The following is a 23,967-nucleotide window of genomic DNA, read 5'->3' on the forward strand; positions in this document are numbered from 1 at the left end:
TCTAGGATTGTAGAATTTACAGACGCTGACCAGGCTGTTGAGTATTTTTATGCTCAGGTACACTCTGTATTTTGTGAAACGGTACCAATGAAGAATTTTCACACAAAGAAAAAGTATCCTCCATGGTTTACTAAAGACATAATAAATAACTTGAAACTGAAGGAAATCCACAGAAAGCGAAGGAAACATTCAGAGTGTAGTAGGGTAATATTTAACCAGTTAAGGAGAGAAATGAAACATATGATCAGTAAAGCAGTAAAGCGTATAAGAATTATATTTCTAGACTTGAAGAGAATATCAAAAGTGATGTTAATCAGTTCTGGAGCTATATGAAATGCAAAAGAAATACCAAGGAGGGTCTGCAACAGGGCATGAAATTTAACAATATCTTACTTAACAATAATAAAGTATAGCTGATGGCTTTGCAACCTTTTTTGGATCGGTGTATTCGAAACCTCCACCAACCTATGATATTCCTGATCCATCTGATGTACATGTTAATTGTCCGTTATCTTTAGAATTAGTGGATGAAAAGGAATATATGTTAGCTATTAAAAAATTAAAACCTAAAAGGTCATGTGGTGTTGATGGAATACCGCCGTACGTACAGAAAGCATGTTCGAATGTGTTGGATTTCCCCTTGCGAGCCTTATATAACATTGTGGTAAAAACGTAAACCTTTCCAAAAGTATGGAAGATAGCGAAAGTGTGTCCAGTTTTTAAATGTGGGGACAGTAAAAATATTGAAAACTATCGCCCTGTTTGTATTTTGTGTGCACCGGCTAAAGTATTTGAGCAAATAATGTACACGCGTATATTTAATCATGTGAGGGTCGGTATACATATCAATCAGCATGGTTTTATGCCAGGTAGATCAACTACGACTAATCTATTAAAATTTACACAATATGCATATGGAGTTTTGAATAATCAGGGACAGGTCGACGTAATATACACAGATTTTTCCAAAGCCTTCAACAAATTAGATTACGGCATTTTAATGAAAAAATTGTCATGCTTTGGTCTGACCCCTCCTTGGTTAAAACTGCTTGCATCTTAATAATAGTAATAATAATGTTATTTGTTTTACGTCCCACTAACTTCTTTTACGGTCTTCGGAGACGCCGAGGTGCCGGAATTTAGTCCCGCAGGAGTTCTTTTACGTGCCAGTAAATCTACCGACAAGAGGCTGTCGTATTTGAGCACCTTCAAATACCACCGGACTGAGCCAGGATCGAACCTGCCAAGTTGGGGTTAGAAGGCCAGCGCCTTAACCGTCTGAGCCACTCAGCCCGGCTGCTTGCATCTTATCTTAGTGCACGGAAACAATATGTTTACTATCATCAACATGAGTCTTTCGCATACAATGTTACTTCTGGTGTACCACAAGGGTCTAACCTTGGCCCTTTATTCTTTATGTTTTATATTAATGATTTGCCCACTAGAATTAGGTTTTCTCAGTGTTTATTATATGCTGATGATGTCAAACTTTATAAAGAGATAAAAAAATGTTTATGATATGTTGAAATTACAATATGATTTGGATTACTTATACACATGGAGTATTGAAAACTGTTTGCAACTTAATATAAATAAATGCTGTTTCCTTCAGATTTCAAATAAGAAAAATACATTGAATTATAAATATAAAATTAATAATGAAGAACTCAGAGTTGTTCACTCTGTTAATGACTTAGGGGTAATTGTTACAAGAAATTTATCTTTCAAGGAGCATATTAATACAATGGTTAATGATTCCTATAAGAAATTGGGTTTTATAATTAGAAATTCAAGAGATTTTTCTAACATGTATGCACTCACCTTATTATTCAATAGTATTGTCCAATCAAAACTTGAGTATTCATGTATAATTTGGTTTCCATGTTATAAATCTTATCAAAATCAAATTGAAAGGGTGCAGAAACGCTTTTTAAGATATATTTATTATAAAAATTTATTATAAAAATTATAAAAAAGATATTCCCCTTTAGAATTTATGTTTCACATGGATTTTTGTTGAATGAATTTAAATATGTATCGCTAGCCAGTAGGCGTGTAATAATTCAACAAATTTATCTCTATAAGGTGGTTAATGCAATAATTGACTATAATAGTTCGCTTCACGAGTTATGCTTTAATGTTAGAAAAGGAAATTTAAGATTTCGGCAGTTGTTTATTACTCCAGTCTCCAAAACTGTATTTTTTAAGAACTCTCCGTTTATCAATATGTGTGAAACATACAACTTAATTAATAAGTATCATATAGATCTTGACTTTGCTTATGAATATGACACATATGTAAATATATTAAAAGAATTTTTCTCGTCGAAGTGATTTGTTTATATGTATAATATTTACATGATTTTGTTACAACTTTTTTGTTTGATTTATTAACAGGCTTCTGTATATGAGATATTGTTTCATCCATTTCATACAGAGCATCATCATCTCATTTACATAGCGTTTTCACATTTTCTCCTTTTTGGTATTTCTATGTTATTTGTTCAAATAATTTGTAAAAGCCACCTATAATTGGAACGTGTCTCTGTTGGTGGCACACTTATTAAATAAATAAATAAATAAATATTGCTGAAGTCTATGCTCCTTTATAAAACTGATGCTGGCTTTCTTTTAATTCACTTCATTTCTGATCTTGTCATTCCTGGTCTCTTGATTCATAGTTCTGATTAATCTTTCTGTTGTTTGAATTCTGCTGGTCTTTGTTAAGAAGAGTACATTTCTCCAAATGGTATATGGTAGTTGGTACAAAGCAGGAGTGGTTCATAGTAATTTTGACTTTCTGGGGTATTTTCCTGTCCAAAAGTAGGTTTCTGACAGATTCGTGGGGTGACAAATGTCACGAAATTCGGATGCGTATTGTAGTGTACCTAGACACTTGTCAAGTTACCTTTTGATCAAAGCTAAATTTTATAATTATTTCGACTCATGGAAGTTGATCTAGGAGTGTCTTATGCTGCGAGCTAATAGTTACGCTGTCCACCACTGTAGTGCCGGCATTCAGTAGGCATGCTATGGAGACTGTACTGCCACCTAGGAGCAACCACGGAACTAGACTCACTTTTACTCCTTGCACGCACGACAATAGGCGACTGTGGTTGTTTTGGAAAGTGAAGACACGACGGAGCTGCTTCTGTGATTACTGTTGGATTTTGACCGGTTTTAAGAGAAGAAAGAAGAAAGGATGTGGGTTGTAATTGACCCTGAGTGATCACATCGCCAAGGGGCGATGCCCTTATCGCAGTTCTATTTCCTTTAATTTTTTTTCTCTACAACCTTAGTACAATCTGTAAGTAAGCATCCACTTTTGTTACCAGGAAATCTAAGGATGTGAGAAGGGAATCAGATAAATCCAGGTTAAATTCGTCTGGCTTAATGAAGTACTTAAAAGGATAATATTCTACTGTCCAAATCATCTTCGTGCACGAGAAAAGTATTCTGCCGTTACCAATTATAGACTGTAACCTACATCTTTTAAATTGTAAATTAATTATCTATTATTTGGGGCTTTGTGTAACTGTTTGTAATGTTATTCAACGTGTTAATTCCTTTTAATCTGAAAATCCCCATCAGGGAAGTGATTAAGAGTTGGAAATTGTTTCTTGTCACCAATCGGCTGTGTGTTTTTTCCTTTCAAGGTGGGGAGCCATTTTGTGGGCCTTCGTCATGTGACCCCGTCGCCATGACAGCAGTGTTTACATGTGTGTGGGCGTTGCCCCTGTTATTTTGACATTTGCCGTCTCCGTCCTTTGTTATGTGCAGACAGCTGACGGGCGGTTCGAATGAAATTGTTGAATTCCGCGCTTGGGATGAGTTGTGATCCTGTAATGCGTCTCTATTACTCCGTATGCTTTGCTGTTGTGAATTACTAATATTTAATTGCCGATAATTTTGGTCCTTGGCGACTAGTTCTAACTGTGGATCACTTATATATTTGATCTGTTTTCTCCTTCCTAAAGTTTGTTGGTGTTGTATCTATTTATCGTGGATTTCACATATTACTGCTCCGTTCTGCAGTTGAAGTGGTTTCTAAGAAACATTTTTCACTCTGAAATATACTTTATGTGAAAACCTGGTTTGGAAAAAGTGATCAATTAAGTACCCCATTCTTAGATTAATTTCTTTCGGTTATTACCTCTTCCCAGTTTACCCTCTCTGAAGATTTCTTGAAAGTACTGCTTGTGAACTCAGATTATTTTTCCTTTTAATTGGTTTCCATGTTTTTAATTTCAAAGAACCTGAAGGTCGTATAATTAATTTAATTCCTTTGATTTTACTTCACTGAATTTGAGCTTTATCTTTAATTACAATTTATTAATTTAATTTCTTTTAATTTTTCCTCTCTGGATTTGAGCTTAATCTTTAATTACCATTTATTAATTTTATCCCTTTTATTTGCCTGACTGAATTTGAAATTTACTTACTATTATTCAACTTCCTCTCAATAGAGTTTGGTGTAATTTGAAAATGAATTATGATTTTAGTCAGTAAGCATTATTTCTCTTTCTATACACCTGACCTCTGTTTAGCCTAGCTGTTTCCACGCTTGCTACGATCTTCTTTTGGGAATATTAGTACTGATTTATTTAATTTGTTTCCCTGATCGTGCAACTACTGTTGTGAAATACCTAACTTGTAAGTTCGCGACACAAACTGCATACAAACATGTTTAAATACTTTAAGTGGAGGATATGTAGTGCACAACTGGAATCAAATTATATACATTCTTAATTCTCCATTATGTATTTTTTAAACACCACATAAGACTTCATAGACTATAAAACAGAGGAGTAACTTACACCATCTTTGCAACTTTCAATGCCCTTTCAGCACAACAAGTCCCCATCTGCAACACTACTTGTTTCTGCTCTCGAGGACAGGTTCGGAAAATTATAGTACCATCAGTCTGGTCTATGTAATCTACGGTTCCCAAAACATCTGAAACACACAGAAATAATAATAATTTACAACATAATATAAAGATATTTCACTATCAAAAACAAAATTAACTACTACTTTATCATTTTCAGGAAGTACACAATAGAAAAAAGAACTATAATCTAGTACTGTTTGAATTTTTCTTTGGTGGTGATTCATGTCCTCACAGACAGGTCTTATGGCGATGATGGGATAGGAAAGAGCGAGGGGTGGGAAGGAAGTGGTTGTGGCCTTAATTAAGGTACAGCCCACGCATTTAGCTGGTGTGAAAATGTCCTCATGTCCTCAGGCCGAAAAGGTGGACGCCGAAAAGAAGTCAATTTACCAGCCAACTGTAAACTACTATAAAGATAAATATCACCTAGACAATATTTCCGCCCATGGACTCATGATGGGAGCTCGAGGCACAATCCCTAAATTTCTGTTACAGCTATGGGATTCTCTCGGTCTCAGCCGGACACGACTTCACGACATCGCTATCGCCGCAATACAAGGTTCAGTGACCATACTCTGCAATCATCTATATAACATTTGAAGAACCGTATTGCAAATTTATTCCTGAGCCTTGGAGTGATTATTTCTACCTGGCACATTAGCAAACTCAACAGTAACAATACTGTGTAGTCGACATACTTTGTCCTTGTGGCAGCCTCCACATGGGGGAAGTTGTAATAATAATAATAATAATAATAATAATAATAATAATAATAATAATAATAATAATAATAATAATAATAATAATAATAAATTATGGCTCTGATTGGCATGTAAAATACACGATAAAGTGAAAGGAAAATAACATCAGCAAAATACATAGACATGAACATTGTGAAGATGGGTAATATTGTTAAATCGTCATCATCGTTGACCACCTCCAGTTGCCCGGGTGTGGTGTACGAGCGCCCTCTATCTTTGTCTGTCCATGAAACACTGTTCTCTCCTAATCTTCTCCCAATAGTGTCCTCTCTCCTCAACATCTTTCTTCCCCAGATTGGTCAATTTTCCTCTGGGTCTGCCCACTGGTCTTTTTCCTTTTTCCTTCTACTTCTCCTACATCCATTATTACAGCCTTATGATCTCCTATTCCTTCAATTACCTCAGTTTTATCAACAATTTTCCATGGTTTAACCAAGAATACATCTAGTAAGTCATAAGTGACTGGGGGGCAGCGATATTCTATTCAATGTCTTCGTCCATTCATACGTACTATGAATATACACGAGGAGGTATCCTGGACTTGACTACATAGTTAAGTTTTAGAGAATCTCTCAGAAGGCTAAGGTTGTGTATTATTTATTGGATGTATGCAACATATAGTTCAATCATTATTATTATTATAACATTTCACATCATTACTCCAGCCCGGCTGACAGGACTTTCACACCCGTGGAACGACTGTTGTTTGTTTACACGCTCACGGCCTCCTCGAGAAGGATGTTGTCAAGTGGTGCTTAGTGCTGCCAATCTCTATACTTAGGAATTAATGAGTGAATGGTGCTTCGATAGCTGGTGGTGGTGATTACTGTTACACGATTGGTGGGACTTGTTCTTGCCGTGTGGACGGTTAGGATAGGACCTGGACAAGACCACAAGTCTGGAGTGGTTCTTGCCGTGTGGACGGTTAGGATAGGATCTGGACAAGACCTGTGATATAGGAACAAGCAACATGTTACATTTTCTTGCGCTTTTATTGTGCTGGGGTTGGTAACCAATTATGATTAACATTATTGACGGGAACGAGATCACGTGCCACTTCACACTGGCCAATCGGAATGCAAGTAGCTACTTCAGAAATTAAAATGGCGTGTAATACTGTTCATCAGGTTATAAAAGTAAATATACTTCTTGAGGTGGGTTGGTGGGTTCCTGGACATCGCAATGAACACATCTTTCTTCTGAGCCGCACTCCAAGTAAGATTTCATTAATTTCTACTTACTTACTTATAACATTAGAAATATGATGTCAGCCGGGCCGGGCTGGAGTAAATCATTAGTCCAGCCCGTGGGCCACACACGCGTAACGACTGTCATTTGTTTACTCGCTCGCGGCCTGCTCGGAAAGGATGTTCTCTAGCAGTGCTGAGTGCTGCCTACCTCTGTACTTAGGAACTATGCTTGCTTCGATAGCTGGCGGTGGTGATTATTAGATTCTTGCCGTGGACAAGACCATTGGTCTGAACGGTTAGAAGCCTCAAAGCGGCCCTAGGCCCCTAGTTTTGTGAGGAAACACGATTGGTGTGGAGGGTTAGGATTCTTGCCGTGGACAAGACCATTGGTCTGGATGGTTAGAAGCCGCGAAGCGTCCTTAGGCCCCTAGTTTCATGAGGAAACACTATTGGTCTGGACGGAAGACTATTTTGTGGACAGTTAGGATTCCTGCCGTGGACAAGACCATTGGTCTGGACGGTTAGGATTCTTGCCGTGGACAAGACCATTGGTCTGGATGATTAGAAGCCGTGAAGCGGCCTTAGGCCCCTAGTTTCATGAGGAAACACTATTGGTCTTACGCTTTTATTGTGCTACAGTTGGTAATGCAATATGATGAAGTTTCTTCACGGGAAGGAGATCACGTGTCACTTTACATTGGCCAACAGGAATACAACAAGCTACTTGAGGAATGAATATGGCGTGTAATAATCTTAATTAGGTAGCTGCCTCTGTGGATCCGTGGTAGGGTGTCAGCCTCCGGATCCCAAGATAGTGGGTTCAAACCCGGCAGAGGAAAAAAAGTCCATTCGACACTCCATGTCGTACGATGTCGGCATGTAAAAGATCTCTGGTGATACATTTGGCATTTACCCGACAAAATTAATTAAATCTCAGCCATAGACGCCCAAGAGAGATCCGGTTTACTCTGTCTGCCATCTAACAGACCTAGAGTAAAACGGAACGTCGAAATTGACGAGCAGACACCCAGATGGCATCAAATCGAAATGTCTGCACACAGTAGCTGAGGCCATACGATTATTATTATTATTATTATTATTATTATCTTAATTGGGTTATAAAAGTAAATGTACTTCTTGGGGCGGGACGGTGGGTTCCTGGACATCGCAATGAACACATCTTACCTCTCAGATGCTCTCTAAGTAAGACTGCATTAATTTCCACCTGCTTACAACATTACAAATACAGTGGCCCCCGGGCTGGATTAATACCTTTGCGATTACAATAAGTGAATACTCTCTCCTCATTCGGTGGTCATCCGCAACTGGGGGAGAAGAGTATTAATTCACTCATATAAAACTAATTACCGTTTTCTACGCGGAGAGATCGAAGCAACTTCCAGTCGATCAGTTCTTCACTGTACACTATATCTGCACCATAGTCTAATGCCAACAGCCTCATAGGTAGTGTGCCAATTCTCACCATTGGAGCTAATATCACTTTATGAGAATAATTCATCATGAAGTTCCCAACATAATTCCACAGAAAATGACGTTCTTAACAACGAGTCAATTCAGTGCGCGCCTGGTACAAAGAAAATAACCATACATAACAAGAGTGCTGGCAACGACAACTACCAAGGCACGACACGAGTGACATGTCTCTTAACATTCTTCTTCTACTTATTTTGAAGTCTGCTGTTCAGGTTCATGTGTTCTTCTTCTTTTTTTTCTTTCTTTCTTTCTGCAGAAGCTTGTTTGGGATTGAGGCGTCCTTTTTCCCAGTCTCAAGTCAAACAGTATTTTTACCCAATAGGGATGTACTGAAACACTACCGATAGATGTCTCACGTGTAGTACCCGGTATGCGCTTGTCGATCGTCACTTGTTTGTATGTGTTTTTAATGGAAGTTACCTAGTTATATGCTAAAGTTAAAGATTTAATATATCGTTACGACAACAAAGACGACGAGAAAATTGTGATGCCTGACGATTGCTGTGTCCCAATGTCCTAAAATCAAGGTCGACCGTATTCATACCATCAATATCCTAAGCAAGATGCTTTCCGTAAAAAGTGGATGCATGCGATTCGTAGGTAAGACCTACGAAATAAAAATATGATTCCTAATATCAAAGTCTGCTCGAAACATTTTACATTTGAAACTGGTAAGTAAGCTAATTAGTACTAATTGAGAAAATTTTATAATGAGGTAGTACATTCTTAAAAGTTAATATGACCTGTTTCAATAATTTTAGGCGAAAGACGAAGACTTAAGGAGAACGCTGTACCTTCGATATTTTCATGGTGTGCCACCGGTACCTTGGAAATAACTCCGAGAGCAAGAAGATATAGAAGTAGGAAAACAGCCATAACACCATGTGCAGTACGGTACCCTGAATCACACAGTGACCTATAATTTGACACTGGAGCATCATCAATTTCACACTTCCTGAACAGGAAATAACTCATTACTTCCAAATTTGATAGTTTTATAGCGGTATTTGTCCTTTGGTCCGAAACAAGATCCTGAAACTCGTGCGCTACACGGAAATGAAATTCAGTCGTACTGGATGTAGCCCCAGGCACTGCTGTCACACAAATGTCCTGCCTTATGTACGCCTATAACCAGCAAAGAAAAGAAAAAATAGCGTATTAGGAATGTTTTCAAAATGCTATTTGTACTTTAAAAATTCAATCTAAAAAAACGCTAAAAGAAGGAGTTGCTGCATTTATTCCTTACTGGTACCTTTCAATCAACTCTTGCATTTTTCCGGATACTTTTTCGCCCCTTTTCATTAATTCTGCTTCCAAATCCGCAATCGCCATTGCACCTATACCATTTCCCGTCTTGTAGTAAACATTAGCAGAATATGGTAACTCCATTTTAGTGCATTTAAAGCAAAAGTTTCGTTTCGATGATCGCAAATGTAGGAATACTCCATATAAGTCTCATGTAAAACAATCGAGCAGCGGAAAGCGCATACCGGGTATTACCATTACGCTGCCTAGCGGACAAGTTTTGCGTGATACATCCCTATTATTTTATTCAATTTGCTATGCACACGCATCACTATTATTTATTTACACATGAATAACCAAGCATAATGTTAAATATTAGGAATCACTTCACTGCTATTACCACTAGACAAGCGACTAAACCAAATACAGTAGAGACAATACACGACACTGAGCGAGATATCGAGGGACAGCTATTGAAGCTCACTCTAGCGGATAGACCTGAATGGTATTGATTCTGTCATAAGAGCGCGTGTATTTTTGTGTGACGTTTTTGGTGTTATTTATGCGTTTTCAGTGAGTTGACATAATTAAATAGTAGTGTGTGTCATTCCTTGATATCTCCTCTCAACATGAGGGGAAAGGTATGTGCTGTGTTTGGCTGCAGTAATTACGAAGTAGAGAAAAATGCGCGCTCGTTCTTCAGGTCCCCTCGTGACAAGAACATGTAAGTAATATTGTGTTTGCATATATATTCTTATAGATTTTTATAGTACTTCATAATCTTCTTACCTGCTCGACCCATGTTTTAACGGGCTTAAAATATAATACGCATATTTTATTGTATAGTGCAGCAGTTAACCTTCAATACCGATGTGTTGTTGTAGGTGTGATCTGTGGGTTTTGAAAACGCACAGAAGCGATTTGGATAAAGTGTACAAGAAAGAAGGGACATTACGCTTGTATAAGAAAATAAGATCTGTTCAGATCATTTCCAGGCCAGCGACTTTAAAAATCCTCGACTATACAGCCAAGGGTATGTTACATTTTTACTCTAATTGTACGTAAATATTCCTCAAAGCATCACTATCGACAACTTTTTCAAACTTTTCTTTCTTTTATCCCTCTTCTCAGATTAAAGCCGGGATTTTATAGATTTTCTTTCTGTTAGTAGGTTTCATGTTAAGAGGAAAATTGTCCAGCTATTAAATGTTAATTCATTGCATCATATGTGTAAGGAATGTGCCGATATTTTTATTGACAAATGTCTTAATGTGATGATACATAGTTTTTAAATGAGGAAAAAAGACAATTCCAACCGTAAGATTTCAGGCAGGTATGCTAAAGCTAAAAAAGTAATGCATAGATGAAAGATCAAGCCATTTCACACCTTGTTTATATGTCTAATTTCAGTCTTTGAATAATAACCTTTTAAATAATTCTTCATTCTTTTATCCAGAATTGCTTTAGCAACTTCGAAGTTAATATCTCAATACCACTGTCTTTCTAGACGTAATTTATTTATCCATTTCCGTATATACATTTCCGTTGATATTTGAATTTAGCGCGATTTGTTCAGGTCAAGTCACTAGGAGCGCCACCGTCGAATTGTCTCCCATTTTAGCAAGGCGAAATCCATAAGTGTCGTGTATTGTCTCTACTGTATTTGACTAAACTAAGCACTTGAAAGACCATATAGGAGTGTTATTTCCCTGTACGTAGCGAAGAAACAAATGAACGAGATATGTTTACAACCGTATTTGAGTAGAATCAAGAAATTGGTTAACAATAGTGATGATGTGTGGTGACGGTCCAAATAATAAAACTGAAACATTTGTTGGCAGAGGTACGTGAAGACTTATTAATTTCTGAATTAATAATTTTTGTTGAGTAGCATATTGAGGACATTGAAAAATTAGATGATCACTATCTCCATTTCTTTGTCCACATGTACAATACGGATGATTACATATATGAAAACGGTATTTATACGCCGGGGTTAAGGAATGATTAAAACGTAATCGTATTATATTGATGATGTACTGTCGTGTGTACGTACCATTGGAAAACAATGGATGTATCGGGATAGTGGGCTGTAATTGATAATAGTATTTACCCTTATTACCAGCAGAAAGTCGCCATAATGTTTGCCCAGCTTGATTAGCATCTTGTTTAATGCGAAAAAAGAAGTCAGAGATCGGAATTTTGATTTGTAGTGTGTTTGATAGATCATAACTTGCCTCTTTGGCTGCAGAATCGGCTTGATCATTACCGAAATGGTTAGTATGCCCTTTTATCCAGATCAACGTAATATATACGCCTGACTTCTCAAGTTGAAAGAGCAAGTATTTAACCTCGTATAAATACGTATTTTGGGATTGCGAGAATGACTGTAAAGCGTGCAGGACACTTTGGGAATCTGTAAAGATATTTACCTTCCGGAAACAAGGCGCTGGACATATAATAGGGCTTGATAGATCGCATATAGCTCTGCTGTGAATATAGTTATAATATTTGGTAGAGGATATTTAAAACTTATATGTGCATGAGAGTCAAACAAAGCTGCTCCTACTCCATTAGGGGATTTTACTCCGTCAGTAAATATGTTATAATCTTGTGAGTTTAATGATTCTTTAAATTTTTTGTGAATTGACTTGAAGGATTCTGCCCTTGGGGAAGGTTGGTCTGATGATAAGGAGGAAGGTATTATTATTGACGGTTTGAAAGTGAGAGTATCATAATTGTACTAATGCATAATTAAGCGGGGTGTTCGGAGGACCCGAGTCTCGAATATTCTGCATTTCAACGTATGCTATATATATCGCTGGGTATCTTCTACTTTTGGGAAGACGCTGCTGATAATATTAATACAATAATTTCATTTTGGGAATTATAATGGAATTCGATCGAGCGATATGCTTGAGAATAATTTTTTTTGCTAGCATTAACCTACGAATATGAAGAAGTAGTTCTTTGGCCTCAACTAACAGAGCATTAGTAGGTGTAGTTTTAAGAGCACCAATACTTACGCGTCAAGCTGAATATTGTATTTTGTCTAATTTTAAGAGAGTTTGTTTAAGTGCTAAGTCAATTATGTGCGCACAGTAATCCTTTGTAGATCGAATTGTGGCTCGATACAACCGTAAAGCTGAGGAAGGGTCAGCACCCCAGTTACGCCTAGTTACTGTTTTGAGAATGTTAAGATAACCTACTGACTTTCGATATAATCGCTGAAGCTAGAAATTCCAATTAAGAATTGGATCTAAAATAATAATAATAATAATAATAATAATAATAATAATAATAATAATAATAATAATAATAATAATAATAATAATAATAATAATAATAATAATAATAATAATAATAATCGTATGGCCTCAGCTACCATGTGCAGACATTTCAATTTGACGCCATCTGGCTGTCTGCTAGAATGTTGGGGGCCAAAGGGGATGATATGGCCATCAAAACTTATTGGACTTTTATCAAACACTCGCTTGGGAGTGAAAATAATTGCAGCACACTTAGGAAGTGAAAGGTGAAGGCCACGTGAAGACAGCCACTGAAAAATAAGACACATAACTTGCGATATCTTTTTCCTGCAGTCGTCAATGTTAGTACGGGAACAGTAAATTACATAGTCATCGGCATAAGCTAATATAAGGGCGTAAGGGGTTACAATAGATTCCAAATCTTTCATATATAAGGCGAATAATATTCCACTCAATATGGATCCCTGTGGCAAACCATGTGATGTTTGACGACTGGGGATTTGGTACTGAGAAGATTTCAGTGTTATTGTACGATTAGTGAATAATTGGTACAAGATAAATATAAAATTAAAGGGAAAACCATAAATAGATAATTTTTCCTATAAAATATGCAGTAAGACTGAATCGTTAGCGCTTTTATGTACAGAAAAATAGCGATAGTAGTTTGTTTCCTCCATCGAGCTAATAAAATATCAAGAATCAGTATTATGATGGGATCTTGCGTACTGCATCCTCGTATAAAAGCAAATTGATACTTAGGAAAATTGTTTTAGTACTCCAACGTCCATACTAGTCTTCTAAATAAAATTTTGCAAAATGCTTTGCGGATGCACGAAGCTGAAACAATTCTGCGAAAGTGTTCTGGAAAGTTTGGGCGTTTATGGGGTTTCAATATTGGAGTTATAAAAAAATTATTCCACTGCGTTGGCACTTGAACGGAATTGAAAATATCATTATAATACTGCAACAATAAAAGCTGAGCTTGAGAGGGGAGTAATTTAATCATATTATACGTAATGGCATCCCGTCCTGGCGATGAATTATTTGCAGTGGATATCACTGTTTGAAGTTCGTGATAGGACATCGGTTGTAGCAATGTAGAAAATTGACGATGATCATGAGCTGGTGGGGATATAAATGGGGGTATTGCCGAGGCTGGGGTGATCGACTGTAGAAATTATTCTAATACCGGTTGTGGAAATGAATATTGGGTTTGGTGTTGAAAGGTTCGAGTAATCATGCGAATTGCGTTCCATAATTGTGCAGAAGGTATGTGAGAGTTTAAAGAAATAAATGTTTGCCATGCCTTACGTTTCTTAGAATTAAAAATGAGTTTCGTTTTCGCCATATGCTTTCGTAATTGCAAAAAATTATCTTGAGTCATAGACTTACGATACAAGTTGAAGAACAGTTTGCGCTGAGAAATAAGATCGTGGCATCTTTATCCCACCATGTAATTGAGGTAACTGGGGGAGTTCTAAATGTCTTGATGGATCTGCAAGGGTGAAATGTGTTTAAACAATGGGTCAAAAAGGCACATAAGGACGAAAAAGTTATATTATTACTACACTCACGTTGCAAAATGTGATTAATGTATTCGCGATAAGCGGGGAATTAAAATGTTTATATGAGTGAATGGTGTCAATGATAACGATGTCGCGACGCATTTACTAATACCATACGTGATGAGGATGGGGAAATGGTCACTAGTATGAGTGTCTGCCAATGTATGCCAGGTGGTAAATGGAACCATGTTCGTACGGAAAAGTGTTAGATCGACCGCGCTAGGTGGGGAACCGGGAGGTGAGAATTGAAAGATCATGTCTATTGGACATTGATAATAAATTTGATCCTTTTGTGGTATCTGTTGAACTTCCCCATTCTCTATGATGACAATTGAAGTCTCCTAAAATGAAGATGTGTTGAAACTGATCAAACTGAGCAAAAAATTGCGACCATTGACCTTTGGTAATATATATATGCGGAGGACAGTATATATTTAGAAAACAAATATTATTACAAATGACTCCTACTGCATAAGTGTGTGGTATATGATATTGAATAGATAACGTAGTATAACTTAAACGATTCTGTATACATGTGGCTACCCCAGTATATCCGTCACCATCATGTCTTATGATTTGATAACCAAATAATCGAAAACGAGAATGAGGTTTAAACCACGTTTCTTGCAAAAATATGAGATTAGCCCGAGTCTCTTGTATTAACAATTGTAATTCATGTCGTTTGGAAATAACACCCCTACTGTTCCATTGTAGAAGACTGATCATGAGATTATACTCATGAAATGATCTCTTAATTTATGAAGGACATTACTAAGTTCGGGATCCTGACCCAAGAGTTGTATTAACATTACAATGATACGTTGTACTTCTTGGTGAAGGTATTCCTTCGCTGGAGAATAATTTTGGGCCTGAGAGGCTGAAATATTTCTCTGTCCTCGGTGTTGAGGAGTAGTCTGAGTAGGCAACACGGGTTCAGTTGCTGCTGATGTACTTGGTAGCGGAGTGAGTCGTTCTGATGGAACATTTCCGTTACGGAGAATGGCTAAATAACCCTGTTTGTCATAAACTGGCTCAGGCGTTGAGGGCGGAGATTGCATAACTACTTGAGTAAACTTTCGCTTCCGTGGATTTTCAGTCGGAGGTGATCTACTTTCTTGCGATAATGGGGGAAACTGGTTCGGTTGTTGGTTCGGATAGTAAACCGGGAGTGCTACCCGAGCTTTTGCCTCAGGAAATGAAATATATTCCGTACTCATGAGTTTTTTGATTCGAACTTGATATTTGTGTTCGGGACAGTCAAATGATCCCCTGGGATGATCTTTTTTTGCAATAGGCACATTGAAGGAATTGTTCAGTACACTGGTTAGTTGCGTGTAACTGTGAGCATTTACCACATCGGTAATTTTTTGCTTGACATTGCTTTTCGGAGTGACCATATCTTTGACACTTTCTTCAACGAATAGGTGAAAAGATGAAAGGTTCCACCTCCATATATACCTTATACAATGCCACTTGTTGAGGAAGCGATTGCGACCGAAAAATAATCTTAACAGATCCGGTAGGGAGATACACTGTTCCACCATACTGTACTACTTTACGACTAAGCCGTTGAACTGACTTAACTGGTACTGCTGTAACCAAATGATTGAGGATTTCCTCATGGGAAAATTCCTTATTAACACCACGTATTATACCCATTCGGAGGACTTGTGATGAGGGAATATACGCCTTAATTTTTAATGTTTCCAATATAGGGTTACGCAAAAACGCATTAGCTTGCATGGCAGTATGAAAAGTCACTTGTATCCTGTTTCTGCCTTTTCCTTGGATGGATTTAACGTGTAAGTCCTGTTCATAAAAACGGCGTCCAAAGGCCATGGGGTGTAACCGACCGACGTTCTTATCTACGGTGGATTCTACGAAAACTATATATGGACCATAGTGAAATTTGTTATAATACTCAGGTGAGGTATCCACTTGCTGTACTGTTGATCGCTGATCTGGCTGGCTCTCAGTAGCACGATTTTGGGTCCCTGTAGCTGTACTTCGTTGGTCACATTGGTTGAATTGGGTAGCGATGCTTGCTCGGAATTTGAAGATCCATCAATGATGGCTTCCTCCTCCATTTCAATTTCAATTTCATTTTCTACTGGTATATTAGCCACTGACACCGGCGGATGCCCCCAACTGGAGGAAGCCATGGCCACCGTTCACTCTCTACTCACACACAAGAAGACTAGTCACCAAACGCCGTACACAAGTAAGACACACTTGAAAGCTGTCGTACTGCACGGCGACCGAGCCAAGACTGTGTTCTTCTTCTTGAAATGTTCATGGGCTTGGTTATGTCACTCATACTTTGCCGCTGATAAGACTGCCCAACAGTTCAAAGTTTGGCCGCTAGATGTCAGGCATCTGTTCTGCTCATGGCGGATTATAACATTGTGATGTACGGAGTAATTTTGATGTTACGTTCATTTTATGCAATTTCTTCTTCTTTCGAGAGGTTTATGGGCACTTTTACGGTTGCCCATTCTGCAATTTATTGTGCGTATTGTTTCCGTCGGTGAGTGTCCGTGAGGTTGAAAAGCATGGTGCACGGTTGCGTACCACTATACTTCGAATACCGCTAAAAAGCAAGAAAATGTGACGTTCCATAATTTTCCTTCGAAGTGTGGTTTAAGAGAAAAATTCAGGCAAGCTATTACGAGGCACGAGTATGTAGCTTGAATATTCATACATCAGATTTCAGTGTAAGCATATCAATGAAGCGAATTCTCCCCAACGAAGTTCCCTCTCTTTTTAGTGTGTACCCAGTTCACAACAGAAAAGTGTCAAACGCAGGAAGGCACCAGCTCCAAGAAATGACGTATTGCCATCAAAGTAATTTTTTTTATACAGAAAACGATACACATACCATATATTCAGCATATAACTGATCTACGTCACCCTCAAACAAAAAAGAAGTACGAACAAGTCTCGTTTCTACGTCAAAGAAAGGCTACAAGTGTCTATGTTAAATCTTGTATATTGATAATATTTCAAATGTCAGATTACGGAAAACAGTCTTTATATTGAGAAGTAGTATCTTCTTCTTAATTCTCAATCCTAAGATTGGTTGGCAGCAATTCGTCTTCTCCACTCTTCTCTGTAATCCGCAAATCTCTTCATTTCCACATATGAGCCTGTTCCTACGTCATCCCTGATCTGTCTTGAATATTGCAGTCTAGGTCTTCCTCTTTTACCTTGAATTATTCTTTCCATGGCATTAACTGTGGAACCATTGTGCCTATAGTGATGGCCAATTACTGTAATTGGTCTCTTCTCTTTCTTAGGCCGGGCGCACATTGAGAAGCAGTTGGCCGCAGAGCAGGGAAGAGCAGAGCAGGGCAGCGCGAAGCGTACGAAACTGCGAAGTGGACGTGAGCGCACATTGCCACGCAGGGTCTCGTCGGTTTTCAGAAATAACATGTTTTCTTTAGACTCTGTGATATAGGGGCATACAGTATAAAAAGGCTTTTTTCTTTTTCTTCAAGCATTCGCGATTTTTCTCATTTTGATAGTCACCTTGACAATTTCCCTTGTGCTGATGGCAACGCGGTTATTCACCTTAAGACAATCGCAATAAAAACAACCACCTTCGCCAGTTTACAAGACTGAACAATATTTCTATGTTAGTGATGTTCGGCGTTCATATGGACTAAGCAAAAAAATCTAAATTCATGATTTTTAAATTATTTTTTTACGTCGCACCGACACAGATAGGTCTTATGACAACGATGGAATAGGAAAGGGCTAGGACTGCGAAGGAAGCGACCGTGGCCTTAATTAAGGTACAGCTCCCCCCAGCATTTGCCTGGTGTGAAAATGGGAAACCACGGAAAACCATCTTCAGGGTTGGCGACAGTGGGGTTCGAACCCACTACCTCCCGAATGCAAGCTCATAGCAAGGCGATCCTAACCGCACGACCAACTTGCATGGTAAATTCATTAATAGGATCAGAGTGGGGGAGAGGGAGAAAATATGTATTTACAAATGTACTGCTTGATTTTTATCTAGTTGCCACAAGACACAAGATACTAAAATCAATCAAAATTGACAATCTGTTGTGAACGCGTTTGCATTTATATTTGACAAGACATGGTAAATTATTTTCCGCACTTATGTCTTCAGATAAATGTGATGATGGATGACGGCGACGGAGTCGGCGATGATGCTCTCCATAATCAGCATTAGATCTTTGTCTTAAATACTCTATGTTGCGAGAACTTGGGTCATTGATTGTTTCATAGATATTTGAGGATTACATTATATATATTGCTGTTTGTTTAACGTCGCACTAATACATCGAAGGTTTTCGGCGGCGGAAGGGTGGGAGATTGGGAAGGTAGCGGCCGTGGACTTCATTAAGGTACAGCCCCAGCATTTGCCTAGTGTGAAAATGGGAAACCACGGAAAACCATTTTCAGGGCTGCCGACAGTGGGGTTCGAATCCACTATCTCCCGATGCAAGCTCACAGCTGCGCGACCCTAACCGCACGGCCACTTGCTCCGTGGATTACATTTTAGGCCTTCCTCTAAACTACCTTATTACCCAGCGTGAATAAAATTATTTATAGCCTAGACTGTAGTGCCTTATTCTCCGAATTTGCATACCGATTTTCATTAAATTCTGTTCAGCCATTTTCTCACGATGCGTGTACATACATACGTGCATACTGCTTTGCAGTCCACATGATGCACATACTACCTACAAAACATGGTGAGACCGAACGGATGTGGTAATTTTCTCTTCCATTCCTTAACTAACTACGCGACACGTGCGCAGGAAACTGTGTTTCGAAGACTGCGCGTGGTAGGCGGAAGTAGGTGCAGAACCGACCTGCTCTGCTCTGTCCTGCCCTGTCTGTCAACTTGCGATGGTGCAATGATTTGTGTGGATTACAAAAATCTGCTCTGCGCTGCGCTGCTTTAGCTGCTTCGCCTGCGTCCCAATGTGCGCCCGGCCTTATGGTTGCTAAAAAGGATCTTTTTTCACCTATTCGTCGAACAACTTCTCCATTGGTGAGTTCTGCTGCCATGAGATCTTTCCATTCTCCTCCTGCACCATATCTCAAATGTTTCCAGGCGTTTCTTATCACATGCAATAATAGTCCACGTTTCTGAGACATACAAGGGCACACTTGCACCCACTGCAACCGAACACACTACCGCATACACACTCATTCACTCATGCCTTACACACACTCTGCTACCGTAGACACGCACACGCACATGCGCACACACATACATACGCACACACGTACGCATACACACCAACAGGTCCGTGAATACTTACCAACTTACCTCATGAGACAAGGCCGTGGACGGGCTGGAACAGACTGAAACAGTCTGGAGCTGGACTCGAACCAAATTAGACTAAAGGGAGGAACGAGAGACGGAATTAACCCAGAACCCTTCCCGATAAATGAAAGACCGGGGTCAAAATACATGGGGGTTTATTAATGAAAATAAAGCAAGATAAGGCAATAAACAAAAAATCAAGTTTGAAACATTACTCACGGAGATATGCGTAGAAACTTATCGTGTAGGTTATTCATCCAGTCATATCAAGAGGCAGATTGAAAACATATCAAACATGGCCACACAAGCCTCTTACAATCACCAAAATTGTAACGTACGATTTACTTCCTCCACATAATTTCATACACGCGACGTATGACACAATCGTCCTCGCAATGAACTAATATCAGTGGACATACATCGAAAGAACTTACAAGCACATGAAATAAAAACATTCACGTTACATCTCACACATCTCCATGTATATGGACCAGCATCCCAGAGAAGAGATCCATCACGCAACAATCCTCCATTTGAAAAGCACAGCATCCCAGAAGAAAAAAATCAAAGAATAAAAATATGGCTGCCATAGTTACGAGGCGAGTAAACAATACTAACAATGAAAGAAGACTCATTCAAATGAAAACAACAAACGTAATATATAATTAGGCCAACAAATAGCCCGAGGAATGAAAATAAGAAAGTGTGAATAAAACTTTTAAAAAATAACACTGTAAGAAAAGGAGAATGCTGTTAATCAGGCAGGCACACAGCACAACCACACGTACACACTCACCATAGAGACCCAAAAGAAATGTATACAAGTAGAATAATCAGTTTTGTCCAGACACATAACGAACACAGAGACATCCGCATAGCAAGACAAGTGCTTTCATGGACTCATGAGCTCAATACAAGACGCGTAATATAACAAAGGATTGCCGCATAATGGCAAGGCATATCCCCACTTAAATCACAGTAGCATCATCGTAACCATCACGCCCACAACGAATTCATATCGCCTCGCCACGGACGAACATGAATACCAGTCATAGCGTCAAAACACAACGTCACGCATCAAGAGCTCGGCCATGAGAGAAATCGACGAATAAATAAAAGGCATTAGGTCTCAAACATCAGATCACATACACGCCAAACAAACATACAACCGACCAAAACCATCCTTGCAGGTTTATGTCACACAAAACGAACACACAAATACAATGGAAACTAACAGTAAGGTGAAATGCAAAATTAACAGTAAAATACATACGACTAATATGCCCACGCAACCATAGCAAGCCAAAAAAAAGGTTACCTTAATAGTCAGGCGTTGCTCAGAACTTTAGGTAGTCACAAAATAGCGACTCACATAAAGAGTCGGGCATACAAGCGGATAAATCCACTGCAGGAAAAGCAGACGACACAGGTAAAAGATCTCGTATCTCAAGATGCACATTATTACATCGGCCGCCATGATGGCTACCACCGTCAAGCGAACTTGTTTCAAAGAAGGCGAGCAAAAAGGCCGGTCTCCACTGATTAACATTTAACACCAACATGTTAAATTTAACATGTTACAATTGACATGTATATTGTGATTGTGTCTTCCAATTGACTTTGCATGTTAACTCAGAATGTTGAGGTTAACACTTTTAACATGGTGGCGTGTTTTCCGCTCCAAGTGGAAAACATGTCAAGTCAATTCGTTGTTCGGGAGATGTTGGTACAGCTTCGGCAACTTCCTTTCCGTTTCCATGTCAACAGATATCCAAAAGATGCAAACGACGTGCTTCTCGTGAAGTAGGATTATAGTTACAACACTCCGCAACACTCATTCTCTTTGTTATAAGCTAAAAATACAGTACTGGTACCGATACGCGCACGCGTGTCGTTCTCTCTGCACTATACTAAAATTTATAGTCAGAAATGGAGTAAAGCAAGATTCCTTTGGACTTAATTAATGATATAATGGGGAACACGGAAGGAGACTCCCCGAAGCGTGCTAGATAAGGCATTCGGGCGTTCCCTGGGCAATGGTGATACACCGGCTGATTCTTCCACGAAGGCGCTGCTACACAGCAACAAGCAGATGATAGCAAGTACTATGTCCACTAACAGTCCTTTTCAGGACCAACCAGAACACTTGTCGATCAGACTTGGTAACAATCTCCGCATCTGTCACTTAAATATCGAATCCATATCACCACCAAAGAGTCAGTATCTGTCTCGCCTTATGCTGGAGAACGACGTGGATTTGATAGCACTACAGGAAACACATACCAGTGACAGTGAAGATCTCTAGAGAAGAGGAAATATAGGTGGTTACAATCTTGCTGGAGCAATCAATGATGAACGTTATGGGATCGCAACTTACATCAGATCCCAGTTAACTGATTTTAAAGTTGTTTATGAAGACAACTCAACAGATATCTCTTTCCTGGCAGTGGAAATCTCATGCATTACTGTTGTGAATATCTATAAACCACCAGCAGTCAGTTGGTCCAGCTGTTCATTAAAAGTTTTTGATCACCCTGTTTTGTACGTCGGAGATTTCAATAGTCATAGCCCAGCATGGGGATACGAATTTGAAGATGGCAATGGGTCCAACCTAAATAACTGGATTGAAGCAAACTCCCTACAACTCGTCTACAATGCTAAACATCCTGGCACATTTCATTCTGGCAGGTGGCTAAAGGATTATTCTCCTGACCTGTGCATAGTGTCACAGTCAACTCCTGAGAATCATCACATGGTACAACGAAAGGTCATCAGTTCCTTTCCTCACAGTCAACACAGACCAGTTATTATTTACTATGGCACTGAGATCCCTCTTGTGTCTTCAGTACCACAACCTCGTTGGAATTTTCGACTAGCAAAGTGGGATAAATTTGCAGAAGGACTTGATAACACTGTACAGTGGATACGACCAGTTCCTGAAAATTACAATAGATTTGTCAACGCCATAAAAGCTAATGCTAGGAAGTTCATTCCCCGGGGATATCGCAAGACGTATATACCAGGATGGTCAGAAGAATGTAATCAGCTCTACACCGAATATCAGAACTCTCCTAATAAAACAACAGCTGATGAGTTGCTAAGGGCTCTAAATAAATCTAGGAGAGAGAAGTGGCACAGAACTACAGCAGAGATAGACTTCACACACTCTAGTCGTAAAGCCTGGAACCTCATAAGAAAACTTGGTAGTGACCCTACAATGAAACGCAGAAGTTTGCCAATGAACCCAAACACCATTGCCTCCAGACTGACACAAATCTCTAGAGCGAAGATGGACAAGGTACACGCAAGGAGTGTTAAGAAGCAACTAAGAACGAGAAGATCACAGTTGACATCCCATCCGGAGTATTCCTGTGACTTCAGTACTGAAGAACTGGACAAGGCTCTATCCAAGATAAAGATAAATAAGGCCGCTGGTCTGGATGAAATCTATCCGGAGTTTCTGAAGGCCATAGGCCCTGGTACAAAACAATGGCTAGTCAACTTCTTCAGTGAAATTCTACGAACTGGTAAATTACCTAAGTTGTTAAAACAAGCCAAAGTAATTGCAGTCTTGAAACCAGGAAAGGAAGGAACTGATGCTTCACATTATCGACCAATTTCACTCCTTAGTGTAATCTACAAGATGCTTGAAAGAATGATACTTAACCGTATCCAGGAAGCAATAGAAAGAGTCATCCCAGATGAGCAAGGGGGTTTCAGAAAGAATCGTAGTTGTTGTGATCAGGTGTTAACACTGACAACAGAGATTGAAGCAGGATTCCAGAAAAGACTGAAGACTGCTGCAGCTTTTGTCGACCTTACATCAACCTATGACACGGTCTGGAGAGAGGGACTGTTGCTCAAGTTTGTTGAGGTCATCCCTTGTCAGAAGCTAGCATGCTTATTAAACAACATGTTATCCAACCGTTGACTTGCTGTATTTCTGAATGGTGAAAGAAGCAGGTGGAGATCTCTAAATAATGGTTTACCCCAAGGGTCAGTTTTATCTCCCATTCTATTCAATCTTTACATCCATGACCTGCCAAGAACAACTTCAAAGAAGATACAGTTTGCAGATGATCTAGCTTTAATTACTCAGAGTACGGATTTGGCACACTGTGAGGATGTACTTACAGAGGACCAAGCTACCATGTGCGACTATTTTCACAAATGGAGACTCCAACCAAATCCTAGTAAAACGGAAGTAACAGCATTCCACTTGCATAACATGGAAGCTAATCGGAAAC

General features: G+C 38.9%; 1 protein-coding gene across 3 annotated transcripts in view; it reads right to left on the reverse strand.

Annotated features, from left to right (window-relative positions):
* The window catches only part of Dus2 (Dihydrouridine synthase 2), a 178,787-nt gene extending 170,239 nt beyond the window's left edge, over positions 1-8,548 (reverse strand). For all 3 annotated transcript variants that reach the window (XR_010860788.2, XR_010860787.2, XM_067151832.2), the window contains exons 1-2: positions 8,211-8,548; positions 4,818-4,956 (exon numbers count right to left, since the gene is read on the reverse strand). Coding sequence is in view for 1 of the 3 variants with exons in the window: in XM_067151832.2 (XP_067007933.2) it covers positions 4,818-4,956; positions 8,211-8,364 (293 nt within the window). In the remaining 2 variants the exon portion in view is untranslated. The remainder of the gene's footprint in view (positions 1-4,817; positions 4,957-8,210) is intronic.
* Between the last annotated feature and the right edge of the window lie 15,419 nt (positions 8,549-23,967).

This window comes from Anabrus simplex, chromosome 7 (assembly GCF_040414725.1).
Source record: "Anabrus simplex isolate iqAnaSimp1 chromosome 7, ASM4041472v1, whole genome shotgun sequence".
Taxonomy (NCBI): Eukaryota; Metazoa; Arthropoda; class Insecta; order Orthoptera; family Tettigoniidae; genus Anabrus; species Anabrus simplex.